A 21,943-nucleotide genomic window follows, 5' to 3' on the forward strand; every position below is an offset into this window, starting at 1 on the left:
TGATTAATGCAACTGCCATTCAGCTGGACAGACAGCAACACAAACCAACACAGACCTGCAGCACCAGTCAGGTTTGTCTGAAAGAGTGCAGTTCCCAGTACAATGCTGCAACACAGGTTTGCAGATACAACTAGAATATTACTACAGGCTAAGCCCTCAGTACCCTGACCATCAGGACTGATCAGTGCCTTACATTTAAGGAGTGTTTGTAGCTATAAGAAGGTGCTTTCTCATATCCCTCTCCATTTTCTTCTCGCTTCTTACAGAACAGCACTGCTTTCTCATGGAGGAAGAGGTGTCGCTGCATTGGCTTGAAGCGCGCCAAATCCTTCACCTTTGTGTGACCCTTTTTGTGATCAGTCCAGACATTGAAGGATCCCTGCATTAAAAGCTTGCCCAGCTCATTCAGGTTTCCCTGGAACAAAAAAACCCAGTGATATTTGTAACTATAGAGATGACATCAGATTAAAATACAGACTCCAAACAGGTCTTTAGAAGTCTGTTGTTCCCAATAATCTGTCATCTCGGAGTTTATGTTGGATTTGGAAATGTAATGAAGTCAGTGTTGAATCTCTCCATATAATTTTCACTGGCCATCACTGCTCAGGCATGATTTTACAGTCAAGAGTACCAGTAGCAGAGGCACAGAGAACTACACATAGAGAGAGGGAAGTAAAAAATATGTTTGGTTGTTTGGGTCTTCCCCCCCACCCACCCCCTCTGCTCCAAATCTGCTTATTGTTTTGGGTTTTGTTATTTTTTTGGGAACTGAAATTTTTGGATTTAGTATTACACAAAGATCAAAGAAAAAACAACTTAGGTAGACAGAGAAAAATATTAGTCATAGCAGGAAAACTTCCAAAGAGTACAAAGAGATCTCTTTCCTATTATTTTCATTACACAATTAAGTTTAAAGGCATGTTTTGTAAAACACTCTTCTCATTATTAGTACATAGTATAGGGTATGCTGTACATATATCTAAAAAAGTAATGAAAATAAAGTTAAAAGTAAGCAAAAATGCTGCTACTCACATCATAACCTGTAATGGCTATCTGGTGCATAGAATCATTAACTGCTTTAAGAATGCCCAGGATAGATGTCAGTGCTTCCTGAAGATCTTCAGCACCTTCACAGTTCTTGCTGTACTTCAGCATTTCCTGAGTGCAAGGGAATGACAACACATTTAACTAGCTTTTGAAACAGTAGCAACTAGGAATGTTCACATTTAACACTGAATTTTAGACAGGGAGGATTGGAATGAGATGATCTTTAAGGTCCCTTCCAACCAAAATCATTCTATGATTCTGTGAATTTAAAGTTAGCAAAGTGAAGCTTTATACCATAAAGCTTCTAATCCAGGTAGTTCAAGAGTGGCTGGAACTCAATAGATCCTAAAGATTTACTTCTCATTTCTCCTGCTAATTAGCCAAATATATTTTGTTCATCTAGAGGTTTTGTAACCTGTATGTAAGAACTTTACAAGAGTAACTTTGCAGACATCATTTTCATCACAACTGCAAAAAAAAACCAAAAAAACAAAACCAAGCCAACAATCCTCTAACAAAAGGGTAGGGTTTTTTCATTTGTTACTTTTCAAAACAAATTTAAAAACAGTCAAATTTCATTTACTCTTTTAATTATGGCAAGGCCTGTCATGCTAGTAACAGATTTAAACTTACTGCAGTGGGTATTGTCTATACATCTAAAAAGGAATCCCTTCTCTAAAGGGATTATTGGTGAAGGTGAAGCAGCATCTTCCAATTTGATACAGATAAACACAGCAGCAAGTTCATGTGGAATTCCTCTGACTTCACAGTATGAAAATAAGAACTTACTCATGGACTGCAGGAAGTTATTTTAAGTAAAAAAACCTTTATAAGTCTCCTCTTTTTACACAAGACTAAAGTAATTAATTCTTTAAAGGCTGTTAACAGGTCAGTTTTAACTCAAGAGTAAATCTGGTTTGAAGTGAATTTTTAAGCTACTGTTAAATACAAGAATTTTATCATGTCTTTGTGAGAAATATTTCTTATTTCAAATAATTTTTCTCATTTCAAAATGTTATATAATACTTTAAAAAAATTTATGGTAGTACATTGCTGTTATTTTGCTCTCTCAGTATAGCATATTTAAGTGAATCACAACAGCATCCTTCATACAAACACCATACAGTGCTCTCTCTCAAGTGCATTTCCTGGAGTCCAGCAAGGCAAGTTCCTGCAATATGGGTGGGGTGACTATAACTGAAGTACTTCAGATACTCTATCATCTTTGTTTCAAGGTTTTCTTGGACCTTCTGTTTTCCCCTCACCAACTTTTCACCTTCTTTTCAGCTGCAATCTAAGGGCAAAGGTAATTACACAAGATGTCTCTGTGCAATGTTTGCTTATTCGAAGTTTTTTGATTGAAAGAAAAAAGAACTGAGCTGAAAACTGATGAACAGGGATTAGTGTGTTTCCATTTACACATCTGCTGACTATCTTTTAGGTTTCCCTACAGCAGGATGAGGGCAGCAGCATTCAAAAAATGCACAAAATGTGCTTAGCATTATAGTTTAGTAATACTTACCTTTAGCAATAATTGGTATTTGGTTATTCTTTGAACAGGTTTCAGCAAGTATGAGTCCAAACTGAGCTTGTGGTCGAGTTTCCTTTGACATTCCTGTAATCAGTGTTGGATTTCATCAGGACACGAATCAGTATTTGTGCTATTTGCTCTTGAGAAGGTTCAGTAAAAATAAACCAAACAAAAAACCCCAGACCCCAACAAAACCAAAGCCACCATTATTTCAGGGATTCAAGCAAGCATACCTGGAAAAACACAGAGTCTGAAAACTGCCTCCACAAACTTTCAGATCGAGGTTTATTTTGACAGTATTTCTCATAAATCTGGAAGTCCTCCATCTGGAATTGGGGAGAAAAGCAAAAAGTTCATGAATTCTTGTGACTTTAATACACAAAGTTCATAACAATTGTTTTCATTTTCAATAATGCTATGAAAGAATCCACCACCACCAAAAACTGAATCATTGTTTTTTGCTTAGGATGCCTCAAGGAATTGCAAAATCACTGATTTTGTAATGGCTACTAATTTACAAAATAAAACATTCCTGTTAATTTTTGCTTCAGTTGAATGTTAAACACATTATGAAGAAGCATATGTTATATTTACAAATATATTTCTACTACAATATGAAAAATATCTCTATGTGTGCCCGGCCATGAGACCCACTGTGTAAATTTTTTGAAAGACTTTGTCCTTCTCCTTTATTTTCTTTTCACAAATGTGTTTTTCACTGGGAGTCACACTAAGGAAAATCAAGCAGTTTGCTCCCCCTTATTACTTCAAAAATTAAATAGACTTCAGCACTTGCTGAAAGCAAAAGGAAATAAAGACTGTTGAAAATGTTGTAGTAACCACAGATATAATGAAAGACCAGGTAGGAAATCAGCAGGCACAGAAGCACCTCCATCCCTCAGTTTTAGGAAACACCATCTCCATGGATGTAGGCAGTAAACAGAGGGGAGAGGGATGCCTCCTCCCAGGAGCTTTAGAGCATCAAAAGGCTGATTTCCATACACACATTCTTATTTAGCCTTTAGTACACTACAGGTGAGACTCATTGTTTAGTACATCCCCAATTAAAAAAAGTTTATTTTTGTCATAGACTTCTATTTTTGGAACAAAAATGTTTTGGACTTACTCTGTTGAGGTGTACTCTTTAAAGAAAAAGAACAAAACAACAATCCACTAAAGAAATCTAACCAAGTAAACCAACCATTTATAGTGATGTGAAACAATGCAGTGCACGACTCCTCTTCATGCTTTCCTGACTGACACTTTAAAAAAGCAGTTTTGTTTTAACAATATGGTAGTTTTTCCTAACAAAATCAATTGTGCTGCACAGGGGAAAGTATCTGTAACTCTCAAATAACATCTACATTCTCAACCTATTCCATGCTCAGGACAAACAAAGGGGATGTGGTGGTAGTTGCTACATGAGCCCTAAAGAGGTTTGTGAATGCTGTGCCAGCAAAAGGCCACATATACCTGGTCCAGAAAGCACCGTCCTACCAGTTCTGGGTATTCCACATAGGTTTCTAGTTCTCTCAAGAATATCCTATGAGAAAGAAAATTTTCTTAGAGCACACATTAAGAAAGTTGTCATAATGTTCACAGTTTTGCAATTAGTTTTCTAAGCTTCTGGAAACAGAGTTGTAATGCTACAAAGTCAAACATAATTCTTCTAGATTGTGTACTTTGAAGGGAATAGCAAATGAAAACAAATATTCTGACCAATTTCTTTCAGCTTACTGTTGCTGCAACTGAAATCAAATACAGGGTTGGAGAAGGAAGGGGGATTTAATTTCCCTTCCTTATGTATTCAGCAGCAGGATTTGTACAGTTTAAAGTGTTTGAGTTTTGCTTCCAAATACTACCAAACACCACATACCAAACCACCCAAAAACCACCTCCCCAAAACTAAAATAAACCCAAGACACACACACACACACACAAAATCAGTGACAAAAATTCATTCTAGTTTTGCCTGAATAAGAAACAACTACTTAATATGCTTAACTTCTCTTGAAAATCAGTTTCCCTTTCCTATGAATTTAAATATTATCCTATGAAGAAATACCTCTCCAGCAGCAAGGATTCAGACTTCAGAGAGGTCACTCAATATATATTTTAATATATACAGATGAATATGGTTTTATATATTAATTTTATATATTATTTAATACATCCATAGAAATATAAAATTATTCACTCTCAATCAGTGGGAAGAGTTGAGAATGTGTGATTTAGAACCATAATTCACTTTCCATAGCAAAAGTAATAAAAAAGAAACTCAAATAAAACCTACTTTAATTATCTTGTAACCAGATCCAAATACCTTGCTTCAGAAAGATGACCACAATGCAAAATTCTACCTGTGTGCTGCATGTATGCAGTTTCACACAGCTTTGCTCATCTTCTATAGATATTTTGCTTTTCCTCTTCTAAGCAATACAATGTTGCCATGCCATATAGACAAGTAGAACTCTGTAAGGATCTTTTAGCAATCTAAGGCAAATTAAAATACAAAGTAAAGAATCTCATCCAAATGCTGTTCTTAGAACCAAATGCAAATCCCCACCTGTTGTGAAAGTGATAAATTTCTTCCATATTCCCAAACAAGATATCTTTCTTATTTTGCAGTTCTGGTGGAATGAGATGAGCCATCAAGGGGTTGTCCATCTCTGCAGCATAACCCTGCAACAAAGGAGAGAGGCACAATTATTATCTCCCTTTGCTTGCAGTACTTCTTTCTCTAACAAGGCAGTTTGTCTTCAGGCTGACAGACAGACAAGAAGGAGCTCAGTATTAATCAGGAAAGAAGAATACAAATTCTGTTTTCCCATCACCCCACTTGGACATACACAGAGTCTTTAGGAAGACACTTGAGTAAATCCTGCAATTCTAGATAAGTGAGGATGAAACAAAGTTTGCAATCATTTTCATCGAGTAAAGGCTCTACATTCCTACACTGCTTACAAATTATAGCTCATACTTTTTTTGCTAAGACTTTACACATCTGAATTTAGAGTCAGAATTGCAGTACACACACAAACCTTCATGCCTGTCTTAGCCATTGCTATGAAGGAATAAGCTGACTGTAGTTATTTCTGCAGGTAACAGACACCATTAAGCTAAAAATCTTCCATTTGCTTCAGTACCTAAAGGAGTAGCTTTAGATTCCCACATCCTCCACTCGTCATATAAGCACATTGACAACATTCTCTTGTCTGTTTATCTGGCACAGAAAAGGACACAAGTGGCTTTAGTCCAGGACTGTTCTCCTTTGGCCCTGAGGTCACTAATCTGCCTTCTCTCAAAACACTAAAAAACCCTAAATAAAAAACCAGTCCCAACAAGTCAACCAGAAAAATAGCAGGAATTATCTAACACCTGCATTATAAGCAGATTTCTTAATATAAATAAATTTCTTAGCATACAGGCATTGAAGGAAGACGATTCTATCTTCTTTAGATTTGGATTAGATTTCTATCTCTTGTGGTTTGTGGTTTTGTTCATTTTTTAAATTTTTTAAACACAAGGTGATCCTTGCATTAAGGCACATTGATTATAATAAGCCACACCAAACAAGCAAACTAAACAATTAAAAGAAAAGGCAAGTAAAAGTGCACCTACAATTAAGATTTTCAACATTTTCAACATGTGGTCCAAACTACAGAAAGTAGAAGAACTAGCTGGTAAAGTCAGCTAACCTGAAGAATTCAAGCATTTGGATAAGACAGAATTATTTTGTTTAAAGGAACCCAAAAGAACCCAGAATCAGCCCTTTTCAAGTCTGGGTATTTTTCCCTCAAACACCACAAAAAAACCCAAACAAACAAACAAAAAAAAAACCAAAACAACCCCCAAAAAACCCCTCCAAGTGGTATAGGCAAAGTCGATGGATCTCATAAATAGCTAAAAATAGCTAAGCATTGGTTTCTTTCTCATATTTTTCCTGCCCTCAAGCAGGAAAATGCAGTCTGAAAAAAAGAGTGGAATAAAAAAATGAAGGAAAATTGTACAGCCTTAAATTTTTTTTAAAATTAGAATAAATGGAATCAAATTTTTTTACTAGGAAAATAACTACTGTAGCCACCAAGAAGAGCTCTTTAGATGAAGAGCTCCACAAAGAGAATGATTTCCACTTTAAGTCAAGATGATATCAAACATAGCAGCACAGCCAGCACTGGCAAAAGGAGTGTTGAATTAGCTCAGGTGAAAGGAAGCCTGACAGAGTTCATTGCTTTCAAATTTTGAAGGAACAAAAGCTTGAAATACATACATTGACAAAAAGTTTTTGTCATTTTTTTCACTTTAGGCTGATATACTTTTAAAATTTATTGTAAAAAGCTTCATGTTTTACTACCTATGCAGTAGTTGTGTTTTAAGAAAAGAGAGGGAGAGCTACTTAATGCAGCCACAGAGATTATTTAATCTTACTTAGATTATTTAATCTTACTTTAAAAATGTTTAAGGCATTGCTTAGTCTTTCATCTGAAAGCTGCTCTAAAACCATACAAGTAAGTGGAAAAAAGGGAGAATTCAATACCTAAAAATAGACTAGACCAGTATTATTCTCCCAGTAAAGATTATTCACAGACTGAAGTGGGATGATCATGGTTATTAATGAAAGAAAAGTTATTGATCTTGGATAAGCTATAGCAGTTTCCAAATAATCAATCTTGGGAAAATACCTTGCTTTTTTTCTATCAGAATCTGTGGCAGACAGAAAATCCAATGCAAACAAACAGGACATAATAAGACTAGACACTGTCTCTACAAAGGAATACCAGGTTATTTTACATGAAAAATTGAAAGATGAATAGAACAGGAGAAACAAAGGGAATGGGAGAGCAGCCAGAACTATGGACTAATAACTAGAATTCCTCAAAAGCTGGAAGCCTGCCACTGAGCCATACCTCAGCAAGTATCTGACCCAGAATTACTCCTGGCACTGCCAATCACCCAGGTTCCAGCTAGAGGGATACCAAACTGCAAGGAGGCACAGAGAGAGGTGTGCCTGGCACTGAGTACTGGAGTGTCACTCACAGTGGCACAAAACCAAAACACTTTGGCCTAGGAAGACAGGAGTTGCACTGCACTCTATGGAAAATAAGAGTAATACAATGGGAATAGAAAGATGCTCCAGTAGCAGCAGTAAGGACCAAAAATCCTCAAACTATTCAAATCATGATTTTATGAATACACCTGTACAGATGCATTGCATACAAAAGCAGAGGATAATGTGATCTTTAAGGCCCACATGTCAGATGTGACCATCCTGCTGTGATCAACACTTCCAGCACTTGGACTGAACACAGGATGTAAAAGCTGTGGGAAGCTCAGCACAAACTAGCAAAACCAAGACCAGAGTCCAAAACCCTCATACACTACTCTTACTTGAAGGTATGTACTCAGAAGTTATCAGTCTTGGTCCATAACTTTTGACAGTTCCTATTTAGGAGTTTAACATTGATATGGACACCAAGAATATCCACTTCTCTCAACTCGAGTTCATCCTGATCAAATTATTCAGCCATAGTTACCTGCAACTTCATCATTCCCTGAAATCAAACTGGATTACAGGAAAATGGCACATCCATAGCTGAAGACTTGAACTTGAGGAAAAAAAGAATACTGCAGTGTATTTCTACAAGCAACTCAGCTGTGCTGCAATCATGCCTCCAGAAGTGTGGAGCAAAGGGAGCACCTTTGCTTCCTTGATGATTTCAAGGAGATTTTATTACAAGGCATTCTGTTCCCACAGTTGTGCCCAAGACATGTGAAAGATCACTTAAAGATATGCAAAGAAAGAGGTAAGAAACAACTTTTCTCCTCTGACACAGGAGCCTCTTGACACAGATTCATGTTCCTGTGTGACACATGACCTTCCTGGAACTGACCCAAGACTCTGGAAAGAACTTTTGCAGGAATTAATGATCATTACAAATCTCACTATGATTCCACCTAAATACTAAGGCACTTCTTATTTTCTGCTCAATTTTGTTTTCTAATACAAAATCCTAGTTGTATGGCTATTTCTAGGAAAAAATCACATATTGCTGCCTCTGTGAAAATATGATGAGAAAGGAAAAATGTAATGACCACATTGCTTGACAAAACAAACAGAGGCTTTACGGTGGTAAGGAAAACATAAGAGAATCCATGAAATGCAAGAGATTCACGAACATCCAGAGAGAAACTTAGCCTTTACCTCAAGAACACAGAGAAGTTCTTCCACATATGCTCGTTCAGTCTCGATAAGTTCATTCATTACATGCCTGTGGACCAAGAATGATAATTAAGGTGGGCCTATTCACTTATGTAAAGTAATGAGGCAACATTAATTTTGTCTGTTGTTCTTCTTTACTTCAGACAATAAAAGAACTGTTTCCAGGTAATGGAAAATGTGATGTTCCATGGATATTCCTGTCATTACTTTATATATCCTTATTGAGAGATAAGTATTTTTAAAAAGTTTTTAAATTTTTGAAAATGTGTTTGAACAGGAAAACATAAAATCTAGCAGTTTCAATGCTGTAGTAACTGAATTGAAGCAGTAGAGTGTTTTATCATTGTATGTATAAAGTCTGGTTGTACTGTGTTTGCAATTACTGCAGGAGCTGGAGTTGGAGCTGCATAGGATTATCAAACAGACTGAAAGCTACACTGGTAATTTTAAATTAAAGGCATTAAGGGCACCCTTTAAATATCTTGATGATGCTTTAATTTCCATAATGATCAAGCATTGAATCATACTTCCCCCCAAACTCCTTCCCTTGTTATTTTGTGTGGTGTAACAGAAGGTTATAGCAGTAAAAAGACCATATAAGCAGTCAGTTTGCAAGTAAAAATGCAAGGTCTGCTATAGGCATTGCAGGTGGTACTAAGTAATTTCTTTAACATATTTTATGCTGTTCAGTTTTTATAAAAGTGGGTTTTGGTAACACATGTCAAAACTAAAAAGGACTAAAAAGAGTTCAATAAAAAGACAAAGTCTCAAAGCATGGAGACCAAATCCTTCAATAGATTTACAGGGGATTTATTACTCTAAACTGTTTAATCTCTGAAATGAAAATATGTAGTTGTCCTGCCACAGCATCACCTCACTGCAGCAAAGGTAAACTGTGGTACTACCCAAACTCTAAATAATGCAGCAGACAGAAATGCCTTCCTCTGTGCACAGAGCATAGCCAATGCATTTCAAAAGTCACTGAGGGTTATTTCAGAGAAATATACTTGTTTTATCAAATCCTTAGTCAGGCTTTGCTGGAACCAAATCAGAGAAAATCCACACTTTTTGCTTATCAAAATACACTTACTGTCGTAACACAGCTAGGTTTTCTTCATCATCCATTGTAGATCCTCCTCTGCTTTGATGGAGTTCAGTCGTTTCACTCTAAAGAAGGAAACAAATAAACAATGAAAAAAATAATCATGGCATCACAGGAAAAAACACTTTAAAATACAGAACTTTGTCCTCAGGACTTTTCACTGGAAAGACTGTACTCCACTAAAAATGAAGGCAGTTTGCAAGAATGCTGTGAAAAAAATTCAAGTCACCCTGAAGGTCTTGAAGCACATAATATTTGGATGTGAAAAGTTCTCTATCAAAAGCCAGTTAAGAAAAGATGGTGGTTCAAAACCCTTTTCAAGAAGGCATCAGAGCACCAGCACAATCTTGTAGGCAACACTAGCCTTAGTCTGTTTTCCAAGCTAGAAATAAGGTACTGTGCTAACTTTCTGGTTACTTCTTAAACCAACACAGAAATTCACTCCTAAAACTTTTACTGTAATGCCTAAACCTAACTATGGCTTGCTGAAAAAAGAGAGGGGTTCTGCTTTCAAGCCCTCCTTGAACTACCCCTTTTCTCTCCAAATGCTGTCCATCCTGGTCATGTGGCCCAGCCTTTGTCCTGGTGTTGTCTTTTGCTGCACCTTTGCTGAGTTGATCCAACTCTCTAACGCAGTGAGAAACTCCTTGTTTCTGTTGCTGCTGTCAGGATACTTCCCTTGCTGCAGGCAGGGCAGGAAGACCATCCCCACTTGGGAATGGCAACTCACTAAGTCAGGTGAAGCTGTCTTGGAGCCAATGACAACTACTTCTTCACTGTCAATGGTTTTAAGAGTAGCCAATTACTACTGGCAAATAAAAAATGTTTCCTGTTCATAGACCTGATATTTTGCTGCCCCTAACATTTTTCCTAATATTGCCAACTATTTACTTTACCCTCCCTCATAACCAGCCCAGCAACAAAGCAGCCCCTATTTAAACCATGTGACTGTTTCACCAGCGTTACTTCAACTGGGACAATGCCATCACTTTCTCAGTCGAATTCCCTCATACTTATTGAGAGTTCCTGAATATTCTGTTGTACTATGAGTTTTTCAAGTAGTACATTTGTGAAAAATGCAAAGTGACAAAAATACCTTTGCTTTTCTGTAGTTTACCCTCCGAAGTGCACTGCTTTCTGAGTTGGACACGTTTTCTCTTTGGAGACCTAAACACGTAAACCAGAACCAAACAGAAGTTAGAACTGGATGAGACCTGACACAGATGTTCATGCAACCACAAATTATGGCTGGAAGTTTCTTTAAGTTTCTCAGCATAACACAAAAAACTAAAGGCTAATACAGATAACTGACCTGGAGAGGTACAAGGAGATTTTACAAATGCTTCAGGTCTTGGAGCAACTGGCTGAACAGGACGTGTCTGCTTAGCCGCCAGCTTCTTAAGACTTACTTGACGCTTTTGAAACATTTCTTCCATACTTTCTTGCTTCTGGAAAACCTTTTGCACATGGTCCTACATTTGCCATGGAAATAAAAAACAACTTGAATTTAAAAAATAGTTTAAATAATTTCTTATAATTTTTAAATTCCTGTCAGAGACCTATCAACAAGCTACACTGACATATACAGCATCTACAGCATACTGATTTGAAATTGCAATTACTTTTAAACCACATATAAAAATATTACACTAACTCTTCACTCTTAACAAGGTGTAATCTACAGTGATTTTGTACACTTAAGAACATTACTTAAGTAACATTACTTCAAAAATATTTTGTGTGTTTACTATTAAGAAATCTGCTCACTTGGGAGATTTTTTTTTTAAAGCAATTTTACTATCTGAAAAATTAAAGTATTTATGAAAAGTCTCTGAAGTCCTTGGTGCTTATCCAAAGATATGCTGAGGCTGAGGCACAGAAATGTATTGGCTTTCCAGTTCACAGGTTTAACTCCTAGTACTGATTATTTAGCTCTATCAAGGGCAGTACAAGAGAGCAATTCTAGAATGAACAAATGGACACACAGAGACACATGAACATCTTTTGGTACCTTTAGGTCTTCACTGAGGATGTGTGCATACTCTTCATAAATTTTATTCAACTCCTTGATTTTATTGCCAGCACCAGTATCCAGGAACTTCTCAATCTCCTGTAAAGCTGATTCTGCACCATCCTGAGACTGACACTTATCTACTGGCTGGGAAGCCAGCAGGTAAATTCCTTCATCACACCACTTCATGGACTAGAAACAGAGAAGAACAGGCTCAGAATGCACCAATGTCAGCATCACACACTAAGAGTCTGAAACACTCAACCTTCTAATGTATTCAGCTAAAGAGAAAACTTCCAGCCCACTGAGATAACGTTACCTACCATTATGACAATTGTTTGCCTGAGATTTTGGGAAACAGCTGTTGCATACTACATTTACCTTCTCTAGTAAGTCATGCAGTTCCAGGGATTTGTTAAGAAGTTTTCTCCTCCGTTCTATTTCAGTAGTGAAGGCATCACAGAGATGATGAAGTTCACTGCATTTTGGAATAATGGAGTCCACAGCATAATGATTGCTTTGAATAAAAGCATCACGCTCTGAAGCTAACATTTTGGCTTTTGTTACAGTTTCCTAAGAAAATAAGCACTGATTAAAGTACATCTTTCCTCGGATCAAGATCAATGAAACAATTTTTACACAGTGAAATACACATATTGATAAAGAATACATCTTTAGTACATATCTGCCTTGCTTAATAAATCAAAGTTTATTTATGTCTGTCTTTCCAAATGCCCAAGAACCTTCATGTACCAGAGTACCTCAGAAATAACAGTGAGTTTAATCATAGGCCTCCCTGTGAAGGAACCACTGTCTTTCTATGCCTTATTCAGCAGGGTGTGTGTGTATGAATGCAATTTGAATGCAACAATCTGAATGCAAATTATAAAAAAACCAATCTCAGCCTTAAGACCAACAACCTCACTTAGAGAGCAACTTGCTTCATTGTGAAGCATAGATCAGAAAAAGGTTCCCTTTCTATATTGTTCAGTGTATGTTTCTATTGGCCATCTTTATTGTACATTCAATACACAGCTTTCTTATTTCTAACATTAATTGAAAGACATGGCTTTAATAAGAATGGAAGTGGCCCCTTGATCAGTAAATGCAAAACTTGGCTATGTAGACACTTCATGCAATTCTTACATGAAGCAATCACACTTTGTGTCTGGTCACTCTGCTCTTTATTGAGGGATGCCCTAGAATTACTCTGCTTCAGTGCTTAAAGACTTTATTTCAGATTCCTTCTGTATGTCACCTGAGACATTGATTCTGTCTTGTTCTCAGCTTAAGCTGATACACTCAACAACCATATCCCATTCCCCTCTGCACGTGCATTGTCATAGTAGAAATTGAGATTTGCAGATTTCTTACATCTGATTTTTCCTTAAAGTTGGCAAGATCTTTCAAAATATGCTCCACATGTGAACGGCTGTTTCCCACATCTGTGAAAGCAGACAGTCTCTCAGACACAATATCCAAAGCTGCTTTGACCTGAAATGAGACACAGCTATGTGTGAATGCAGAGATCTCCACCTCTCCAGAGACCCCCCAGTTGCATAGGTGATAGCCACTCTTTGCAGTCAGGTGACTCACATTAGGTGGTTACTGGGGCTGAGACACAGCACCTTTTTTTGTCAGCTTACCTCCCCCCTCCAATTAAAAAGGAAAACAAATACAAAGAAAAGGCAGTGAAGTAATCCTGTTTCCTGGAACTCAAAAAGATGCAAGAAAAACATGCAAAGGAAACATTTATGATCGTGCTTTTACCAGATGACAAGGATGTAAAGTGACATTAATGTTAACAGCAGACCATGAGGGAGAGGTCTCCACTCCAGCAATTGTTTTAGAGACAGACAAATCTTGCAAGAGTGTTTCTGAGTGTTGCTCTTGTGGAGACACAGGGGCTGGGCTCAGAGATCAGCTACACAAGGATAAAGGGTCTGCAGGTGCCATTGAGCACATGAGTTAAACAATATGAGATCAGAAACTGGCTGTGAAAATTGTAGTGCAGCCTCCACCCAGCTTCTAACACTATGGCTGCAACTTCCCACCCACAGTGTTGGAGACAGTTTTCACAAAATTTCAGCCAGAATGTTTAGTTGAGACTTGGTTCCATAAAAGGATCTATTGGCAAGATGGAAGTGTTGCAGCAGCATTTTATGTTTCTGTGGTACAGAACAGGTTTCAAAGCATTTTTTGAATGCTTATACACTGCTGAGTGCATGGAAAAGAACTTCCTAAGACTGTGGAAAAAAAAAAAAAAAGTTATGTCTGTATGGGCAAGAATCCAAACTAGTAAAGATAGCAGTGTGTCAAGTAAGGGCAAGTACAAGAAAAAGACTGGAGAAAGCTTGCAAGTACATACAAGAACTGTAAAATCAAGAACAGGAAGCATTTTCTGAATCATTTCTATGTTACCAAATATTGACTGCCACCACAAAGTTCTCACCTCTCTGAAATTCTGTTCAAAATTCCGAAGGCGCAGACACTGCTCTAGTTTTTGCTGATGCTTCATCCAAAACTCATCAAAGGCGGTCTCTGTTTCATGTAATTGAGCCAGTAGCCTTCAAAAATCAAAACAAAACACATAAAAAAATACTCTAAGAATGATGGGTACAACCTTCAAGGGACAATGCAATCCTCCACAGTAAATAAAAAAAGCCTCCCCAAAGCAGTATTTTTCAGGACAAATAAACTGGATACAGGAAATATTTTTTGTATCACACAGTATCATTTCCTACAATAACACTGATGTAAAAAACTGAAACTCAACACAAACATTAATTTCTGGAAAATGGCAAGTGCTTATTTTAAGCACCTTCTCAGCTTTGGCCTGGGGATATGGGGAGCTGGGGCTAACATAAATAAATATGTAAATGTGTGTGGGTTAAGACTCAGAAGAATCCAAGCCTCGGGCTAACAGGGAAAGTTAAAGTAAAAAATTTGAACTGCTATGACCAGGCAGCTGCCCTTACATTTCATTCTTTGGAGCAAAGCTCTCTGTAAACCTGAAGGCCATTGCTCCTTCTCTTCCAAGCAGAGTAAATAATTAAATATCACAGGCAAGTGTACAGCAGTACTGTGATGAGGAAAACCTTCTTTGATTATAATTCTGGCAAATGTGTTAAAACTTTCACTTCTTAACTTACCTTCAATAATTGTATTTGGCAGTATGATATCCCATGGACTTTATACAGTGCACTTTGCTGTACTTAGACTACATCTGGGGAAGGCAACCCATCAAAATTTTAATGAACTTTTGTCTTTAACACTACAGAAATGAACTCTGAATTTACAAGTTAAAACCAACAAGAGAAAAGGCAGTGACACACAGAGAGTTTATTCCAATTTCCATCAGATATTGTATTGAATAAGAATGTTATGGATAAATGAGCAACCCCCACCCTGATCATCCTTGGATAGCTGATAGCAACAGTGACCAAAAAAGTGACTTCTGCCAAGCTCTGTGATTGGAATGGACAGTTATTTGGAAAGAAAGCTGGCCTGAGTGTAACAGAAACGCAGAATGACAGACAAAAAAAGAATGCAGAATGCAGCCTGGGGGAAATGAGCTATGCTTTCATAGCTTTGTGAAAATTTACATCTGTGCTGCAGTGATATAATTTCTTCAAACCTGGCAGTAATGTGAGGGGGGTGTGTATGTGGCAGGCAGGGAGCAGAGGAAAACTATACCTATTACTTATATGCCCAGAGGAAGCACATAGAAAATTGGTGCATAGATACTTCAAGAGTGGTGTACTCCCTAAAAGCCTTTAAAAGCCACTAACAACATTGCTAAGTTAACAGGTTTAAAAGAGAAAAACCTCTCCCACTTCAAAGATAAATGGTCGAATCTACTGAAAAGAAGAGACAGATCACTTCAGTCTTCCCTTCATGCCCTCTGTACAGCAGCAAAATTTCTTGGATTGCACTTCAGTTTCTAAGCAAAGCATTGATATTCTTTAAAATAAGGAAAAGATACTCAAATATAGAGTCCAAAAGTGACAAAAATGAAAAAAAGAACAGTGTAGTGTGGTATCAGAATTCCAATCCCATTTTCCTTCAGGCAGGTGACCCTGCAGTGGGCTTTAGGGGGTTACTTTGTTCAGGACAGATCTGACAACAGAGGAGTTGTTTCTGAAATTATTTCTAATGTTCACATCGAAACATTTGCTTATTTGCAAAGCATAAATATGGAATTTAACATAGAAGCTGGGGGGGCGGGAATCAAAAAAGCAGAAAAGCAGCATATTTAGTATTTCACACCTCTCACCTTTCTACTGTTGTCTGATTGTCTAGCTGATCTTGATTCAGTTTGTAATCAGGATTCTCAGTAACTGGTTTTGTAATACTTCCAAGGATATCATCTCCCTGTTCTACTGCTACCCTGATGTCCTCCTACAGAACAAAACAAAAGAAAAATTCCACACACTGTAGCAGCATGTTGTTTTTTTAAGCAGAATTCACAAGGCACTGAATTGAAAGACAGATTTCAATAGCATTCGAGCAAGCACAGTTTTATTAAAAGCAGTGGCTGACAACAGACAGTAAATGATAAATGTCAGCTTCTTCCATGTTTACCATCTGAAGACCCCAGTGTAACTGAGTTAAATTTTCATGGTAGACAGCCTTCTAGTGTAGCTTTAGGCTACAAATATCTCAAAAATGTTAGATGCACAGTTCTGAAACCACCAAAGAGCTTTCATTTAATCCTGTTTGAAAGAACATTTGTTCATGCTTCAAAAGGCCATATATTTTAATATGCATGCAAATACAATCAAATTTCCTGTTGCAAACAAAACTACAAATTAAACACACCACCACTTACAAAGAAATTACTGTTTCTCATACAACCCATTATGCATTTGTACATACGTAAACTTAGTTTCAAGAAATGCCATTTTTCAATGCAAAAAGGATTTTTAACATCAAAAAAAGCAAGCTCAAAAAGATATCATTGGTGCACATTACTACTGTCTATTAGCATCGTCCATATTTTCCATTAATATTGCTAGCTATAAATTAAAAGACAGTTTAACTAGAAGACAGCATCTCTACAAAATTTACATACCTTCATTTTGTCCTTCTTTTCCGTGTGTGTTGCAAGAAGGGAGCTGGTTGATTGCACATCGTTTGGTAGTTCTGTTTCAGCCAGCTCAGTCCCAAAGGACTGAAGAATCTGAGCTGTTTGCTTAACCTTTTGGGCGAAACCTTCTATAGCCTTTTGGAATAAAAACCATTAAAGATGTTTTGTGTTCATCACACACATATGTACAAACAAACACAAGCACACAAAATATAACTCTCAAAACAAACCCAAACAGATTAATTACAAGACTGAAAAATGGCCAAAGTAGAATTTTGCAAGCAACAGATATCGTCACCATTAATTCCTTAATTGTATATTTTTCTTAGGCTTGTATCAGGTGTATCTTCTTCATATTTTTATAATCTGGAGTTATTTTACAATTTGAGCTTTTTCTTTCTTGTAGCAAAACCAATAAACCTTAACACAATAACACACTGTAGTTCCTTCGCTCCAAGTGTTCAGAAAACCCCTCCCAAGTTATTACTCATATTATTTCTCTAAGATGACTTAGTACCATTGGGAACATCTTCTCACACTGAGCAAGTCAACTTGCATCACTTGGAATCTGTTTTATAAATGACAGGGTATAAAACAGAAGGGTTCGTTAAGCTGAAAAGTTATAACAAAACCTAAGACTTACAGTGCGACGGGACAGCCATCTGTTGTGGCAGTAATCCAGGGTGCCACCAAGATCTTCTGTTAATTGTGTCTTATCAATGTAACCCTGCAGTTCTGACACTGAGCCCAGCATTATGATCTGCAGCAGGACAGAAAAAAAGTGAACGTGATCAGTGGTGACAAGTCCCTTGTTAATGATTCTGAGCCCCATCCTTCAGACACCGACAGAGAAGACGCATTTTTTAATATAAAAGTGAGAGATGGAACTGTTTCCTGTGGGTATAGAAACACAAATTTAGCAGTTCTTTCAGGTGAAGATGAGGTAAATGTAAATGACTGAATATGGACATGGGCACCAGGCATATTAAAAAAAAAAAGCTTATGAATTATATAGCATAACACTGCCAGATTTTTTTTATCTTGTTAAACCATATTTGGCTATTTTCTAAAAGCAACATTCATTTCTTGTTCATTTTCCTTGTTATCCTGGGTCTGCAGGACAGAACAATACTGCCTATATGGATTTCTCATGTAAGGACCGGTTCCCCAGAATAAATGAAAGATGGGGGGAAATTTTCTTAAAGACCATATTTCCCCCTTGCAATTTACATCTGGTAAGTACAGTAACATTTATATCATCAGCTCATATAGTTTCAAATTTTATTTTAAAATATAAATGCTGTACACTTGCAAATAAAAATACAATCTCTGGATTTACTGGCGAGATAACAACAGGCATCCATTGTACATTTGCTCAAGTGACAGAAACCATAGCATTTGTCCATGCATCTGCTTCAAAATTCACATGCTCTCTCAAGAAAATGTCATCATGAATTAGCTAAGATTGCTAGAACTGCCTCTAATCATGGCGTTTTGTTGGGGCTTCTTTGGTCCTCCTTGGCTACCTTAAGTACTTTTAAGATTCTTGGTAGTAAAGTGAAAACAAAGGATTACTTACAGGTACTTTCATTTTAAGCTCATCTTTGTTGAATCTGAAAGCAATGTCCGAGAGAGCTCGATGAAAAAATCCTGTTGGGCGCAGAACGAGGACTAATTGCAGGTTTCCTGGGAAAGATGCCTGCAAAGCAAGTTGAGCCTGTTATTTTCTGTGTCTCAGCTCCAGAAAATATTTTTGAACAAGGAGAAGCCCCTGATAAACCACAAACTAACTGTATCAAAGGCGTCCCATAATGGGGTGACCAATCATATTGTTGCATGGCTAGTACAAAGAACTTCATTCAAAAGACATTTACTTGTCTTTGGGAACAGGGATCTATTCTCTTGGAATCAATTTTTTTTTCAGAGCTGGCTTGTACTGCTCTTCAGCTAAGATTACAACCTCCTACCCAAGGAGGCTAATGAACAAACAGCAGTAGCTCAGTATTTTTTTAACAGCAAGACTTTCATGGTTACTTCATCTTCACTTTAATAGAAGGTGCCAAAGAAACCTCCATCATTCTGTGAAAACCTAACAACAAATTTCTAATTTGTGCATATACTACCTTGCCAGTTGCCTACACAAGTTTTTGCCACAGAGGATGAATTTCTTAGGCAGTAACTTAAAAAAAAGCTTTAATTTGGCTGACAAAAATAAAAATCAAGCATAAAAAAATCTCAGTTCTCTTTTTCCTCATCAACTTCCAGCTAGCAGTCTGATGGATCTTTCTCAGTTCTACAACAGGTCGAGGGAAAACAGAAGATAGAAGAAATTTTAAAAAATATAGCATTAAATTATTGAAAATCAACCTCTGCTGTGGCAGAGATTTCCATATTTGGCATTGAGCCACTCTTGGAAACATTCTCCTCTATTCAGTATTTCCACTGTAGGGCGGCAGTGAAATTCACTAAAGAAATGATCATTATAATGATTAAATATGCAATTTTCTTCATTATACTGTTGGAAGTTATTTCACTTTTCTAGCAAACTGGTTTACCAGAGGGAAGATAAAAAAGCCAACCAAAAAAGCCCCACTGACTGAAGGAGCTGTTATGCTTTGCTCTGTTCCAAGCCTACTGGAACTGTTAGTATCTGGAAGGTTAAAGAGTGATTTAATAACAATTTTGAGGTTTCCAAGGGTTCCAGGTACTTAGCATTAGAAATTATGAATTTTTAAAGGGAAAAGTAGTTTAACACTTTTCTGGAAAGCTTCAAGATCCATTGTGGTTCCCCAGATATTTAGTACACAACCAAAATTTCATTTGTCTAAGGAAACTTAAAAGCTTGGGCTTCTCAGTCTGCCTCCATTTCAGTGATGTCCACATTTTCTAGAACGTACAGTGGCGCAGTTCCAAAGGAGTTTGATGGCTGGGAACAGAAACCAGGTAATTCTGAGTGCCTCAGCCTTGCACTCTAAAATTCACTAAAAAAAGTGCAGCCTGTGAAGTTACTAACCCATATCGGAGTATCAGAGGTATTCTGACTGTATTTAGAAGAAAAAGAAAAGATTATACTTTTCTTACTATTTTTTCTGAATTACCATACCAAGCAAACCCACAAATTTATTTCAGAGCATTAAAAGAACAGACAAAAAAATCTTTAATTAAATCTCCTGGATAAGCCTTTTAGAATGACAGCTGCATTTACTTCTCTCATTCAACAGACATGTCAATCTATTTTGTGCCTGTAACAGAATTGTTCAGTCCAACTGAGCAGTTATTTTTACCTTTAACTTCAAAATGTGAAGTTTATTCAGTGGCAATGAAATATTTCAGAATAAAAATGGTAGAAGAGATATTTTTAGGTAACATATTTTGAAAAAAATAAGGTGCCTCCTTGTGAGACATCCACCCCACCACATGATGTCCTGACCCACTGTCCATGGCAGCCAATATCTGCAACCCCTTTAGCCTTACTTGGAGCACTGGGAAATGCCCTGGACAGGGGGCTAGATAATATCATTGAGGCTCCCTTTCCCCACAAAAGATGGTCTTTCAAGGTCCCTCCCAACCCAATCTGTGATTTTATGACATTTAGGCTGTTACTGAAGCAGACAGCAATACCCAAATGGAATCTAATAGTAAATTTTTCTGGACTGTCTACTAGGTCCTATGAAACAGAGTTTAATTGCGTGATGAAATTTAGTATGGTGTTCAATTCAATGAAAACAGAGAATATGCACTGCAATTATTTTCTATCTCAATGTGTCAACCCAAAATGATGGTGTTGAGGTCAATACAGTCTTGGTATCACTTGCATTCCCATTCAAAACCTGTCAGAAATTTCCCTTCTCTCTGAACAAAAGCTCAAATTCTAGATTACTTTGACTTTGTCTACAGTATAAACTAGTCTCCACTAGTCTGTCTCCATTTGGTTTTGTTTTTTTCTTCAAAAAAACTCCATGTCTTAAAAAGTGATGCCTCCTTCCCCTGTTGTGGCTGGAAGTAAAATCTGCCAATTAATTTTTGTGAAACAAGAAAGGGAAGTTGTGCTACAGTAAACAATGTCGGACTTGTGCCAGCTATTACAGTTTATCAAAGGTTGTATCTGCACTGCCAAAATACTACTGCTTTTCCTAACATGTTTTTGCTAAAGCCCTGGTGACTTGCAGAGACAATGCTGTGATGTAAGAGATACTCCATGGATGCCTGTGAACTTCATTGACCAGTCAACTTCACCCTGAACACTGGAACAAAACAAAAATCCTCTGTTCCAGCCCAGCAGCATATTTGTTTGAAGCCATTGTATGCTAACCAGACAACAAACAATGACTTCTCAATAATGCTTTGCTAAATGTTAAGCACCAAAAAATATTCTTGTTATGTTTAGCAGTACTATCAAATAAAGTGCCTTCAAGGACTGTTTCACTGAAGCCAATGAACTTTACTCAGATTTATTGAAGGATTTGCGTGTTCAAAAACTGGGTTTGTTTTTTCCCCCGACTGTCTTTTTTTACTAGATTAATTCATATTAACAGTACCCCCAACATCTTGTCTCAAACACTGAATTTATCTGATTTAATGCCAATGCAAAAGAGACTAGGAGTCATGTTTTTCATATTCTCTGCAAAAATTAGGAGAGCCCAGCCCATATATTCATTCATCTCATTTTCACTTATTTGATATTTCATGACAGTCATGGGATTAGTTTTCTATCTGCTCATCTCCTTCACTTTCTCATCCAGTCTGATCAGTGCCAATTCCAAAGAGAAAAGGATGTAGATGTGCACATTGTTATCAGCTTTTGATTAAATCTGACCAAACCAGGAATGTGTATACAGCACAGGCCCAGGATCAAAGTGTTCCAATACACTGAGATCTTTGTTGCCCTACAAGTATCCTGAACCTAGAATGAGGGGAAGAACCTTTTCTGGCTGGACAAAATG

The 21,943-nt window shown here is 37.1% G+C and overlaps 1 protein-coding gene across 10 annotated transcripts in view; it reads right to left on the reverse strand.

Moving 5' to 3' along the window:
• MCF2L (MCF.2 cell line derived transforming sequence like) overlaps window positions 1-21,943 on the reverse strand; it is a 156,433-nt gene that overhangs the window by 10,561 nt on the left and 123,929 nt on the right. For all 10 annotated transcript variants that reach the window (XM_054271488.1, XM_054271487.1, XM_054271495.1 and 7 more), the window contains 18 exons: window positions 18,580-18,699; window positions 17,644-17,760; window positions 16,986-17,135; window positions 16,188-16,312; window positions 14,364-14,478; window positions 13,286-13,405; window positions 12,293-12,484; window positions 11,912-12,103; window positions 11,213-11,372; window positions 10,997-11,067; window positions 9,889-9,965; window positions 8,781-8,847; window positions 5,145-5,260; window positions 4,052-4,121; window positions 2,812-2,904; window positions 2,570-2,662; window positions 1,033-1,158; window positions 194-415 (listed from right to left, as the gene is read on the reverse strand). In XM_054271488.1, the coding sequence (XP_054127463.1) occupies window positions 194-415; window positions 1,033-1,158; window positions 2,570-2,662; window positions 2,812-2,904; window positions 4,052-4,121; window positions 5,145-5,260; window positions 8,781-8,847; window positions 9,889-9,965; window positions 10,997-11,067; window positions 11,213-11,372; window positions 11,912-12,103; window positions 12,293-12,484; window positions 13,286-13,405; window positions 14,364-14,478; window positions 16,188-16,312; window positions 16,986-17,135; window positions 17,644-17,760; window positions 18,580-18,699 (2,226 nt within the window). The remainder of the gene's footprint in view (window positions 1-193; window positions 416-1,032; window positions 1,159-2,569; window positions 2,663-2,811; window positions 2,905-4,051; window positions 4,122-5,144; window positions 5,261-8,780; window positions 8,848-9,888; window positions 9,966-10,996; window positions 11,068-11,212; window positions 11,373-11,911; window positions 12,104-12,292; window positions 12,485-13,285; window positions 13,406-14,363; window positions 14,479-16,187; window positions 16,313-16,985; window positions 17,136-17,643; window positions 17,761-18,579; window positions 18,700-21,943) is intronic.

Source organism: Melozone crissalis, unplaced genomic scaffold (assembly GCF_028551555.1).
Source record: "Melozone crissalis strain CALT ecotype California unplaced genomic scaffold, PUWL_Pcris_2 ptg000013l_1, whole genome shotgun sequence".
NCBI classification, from domain to species: domain Eukaryota; kingdom Metazoa; phylum Chordata; class Aves; order Passeriformes; family Passerellidae; genus Melozone; species Melozone crissalis.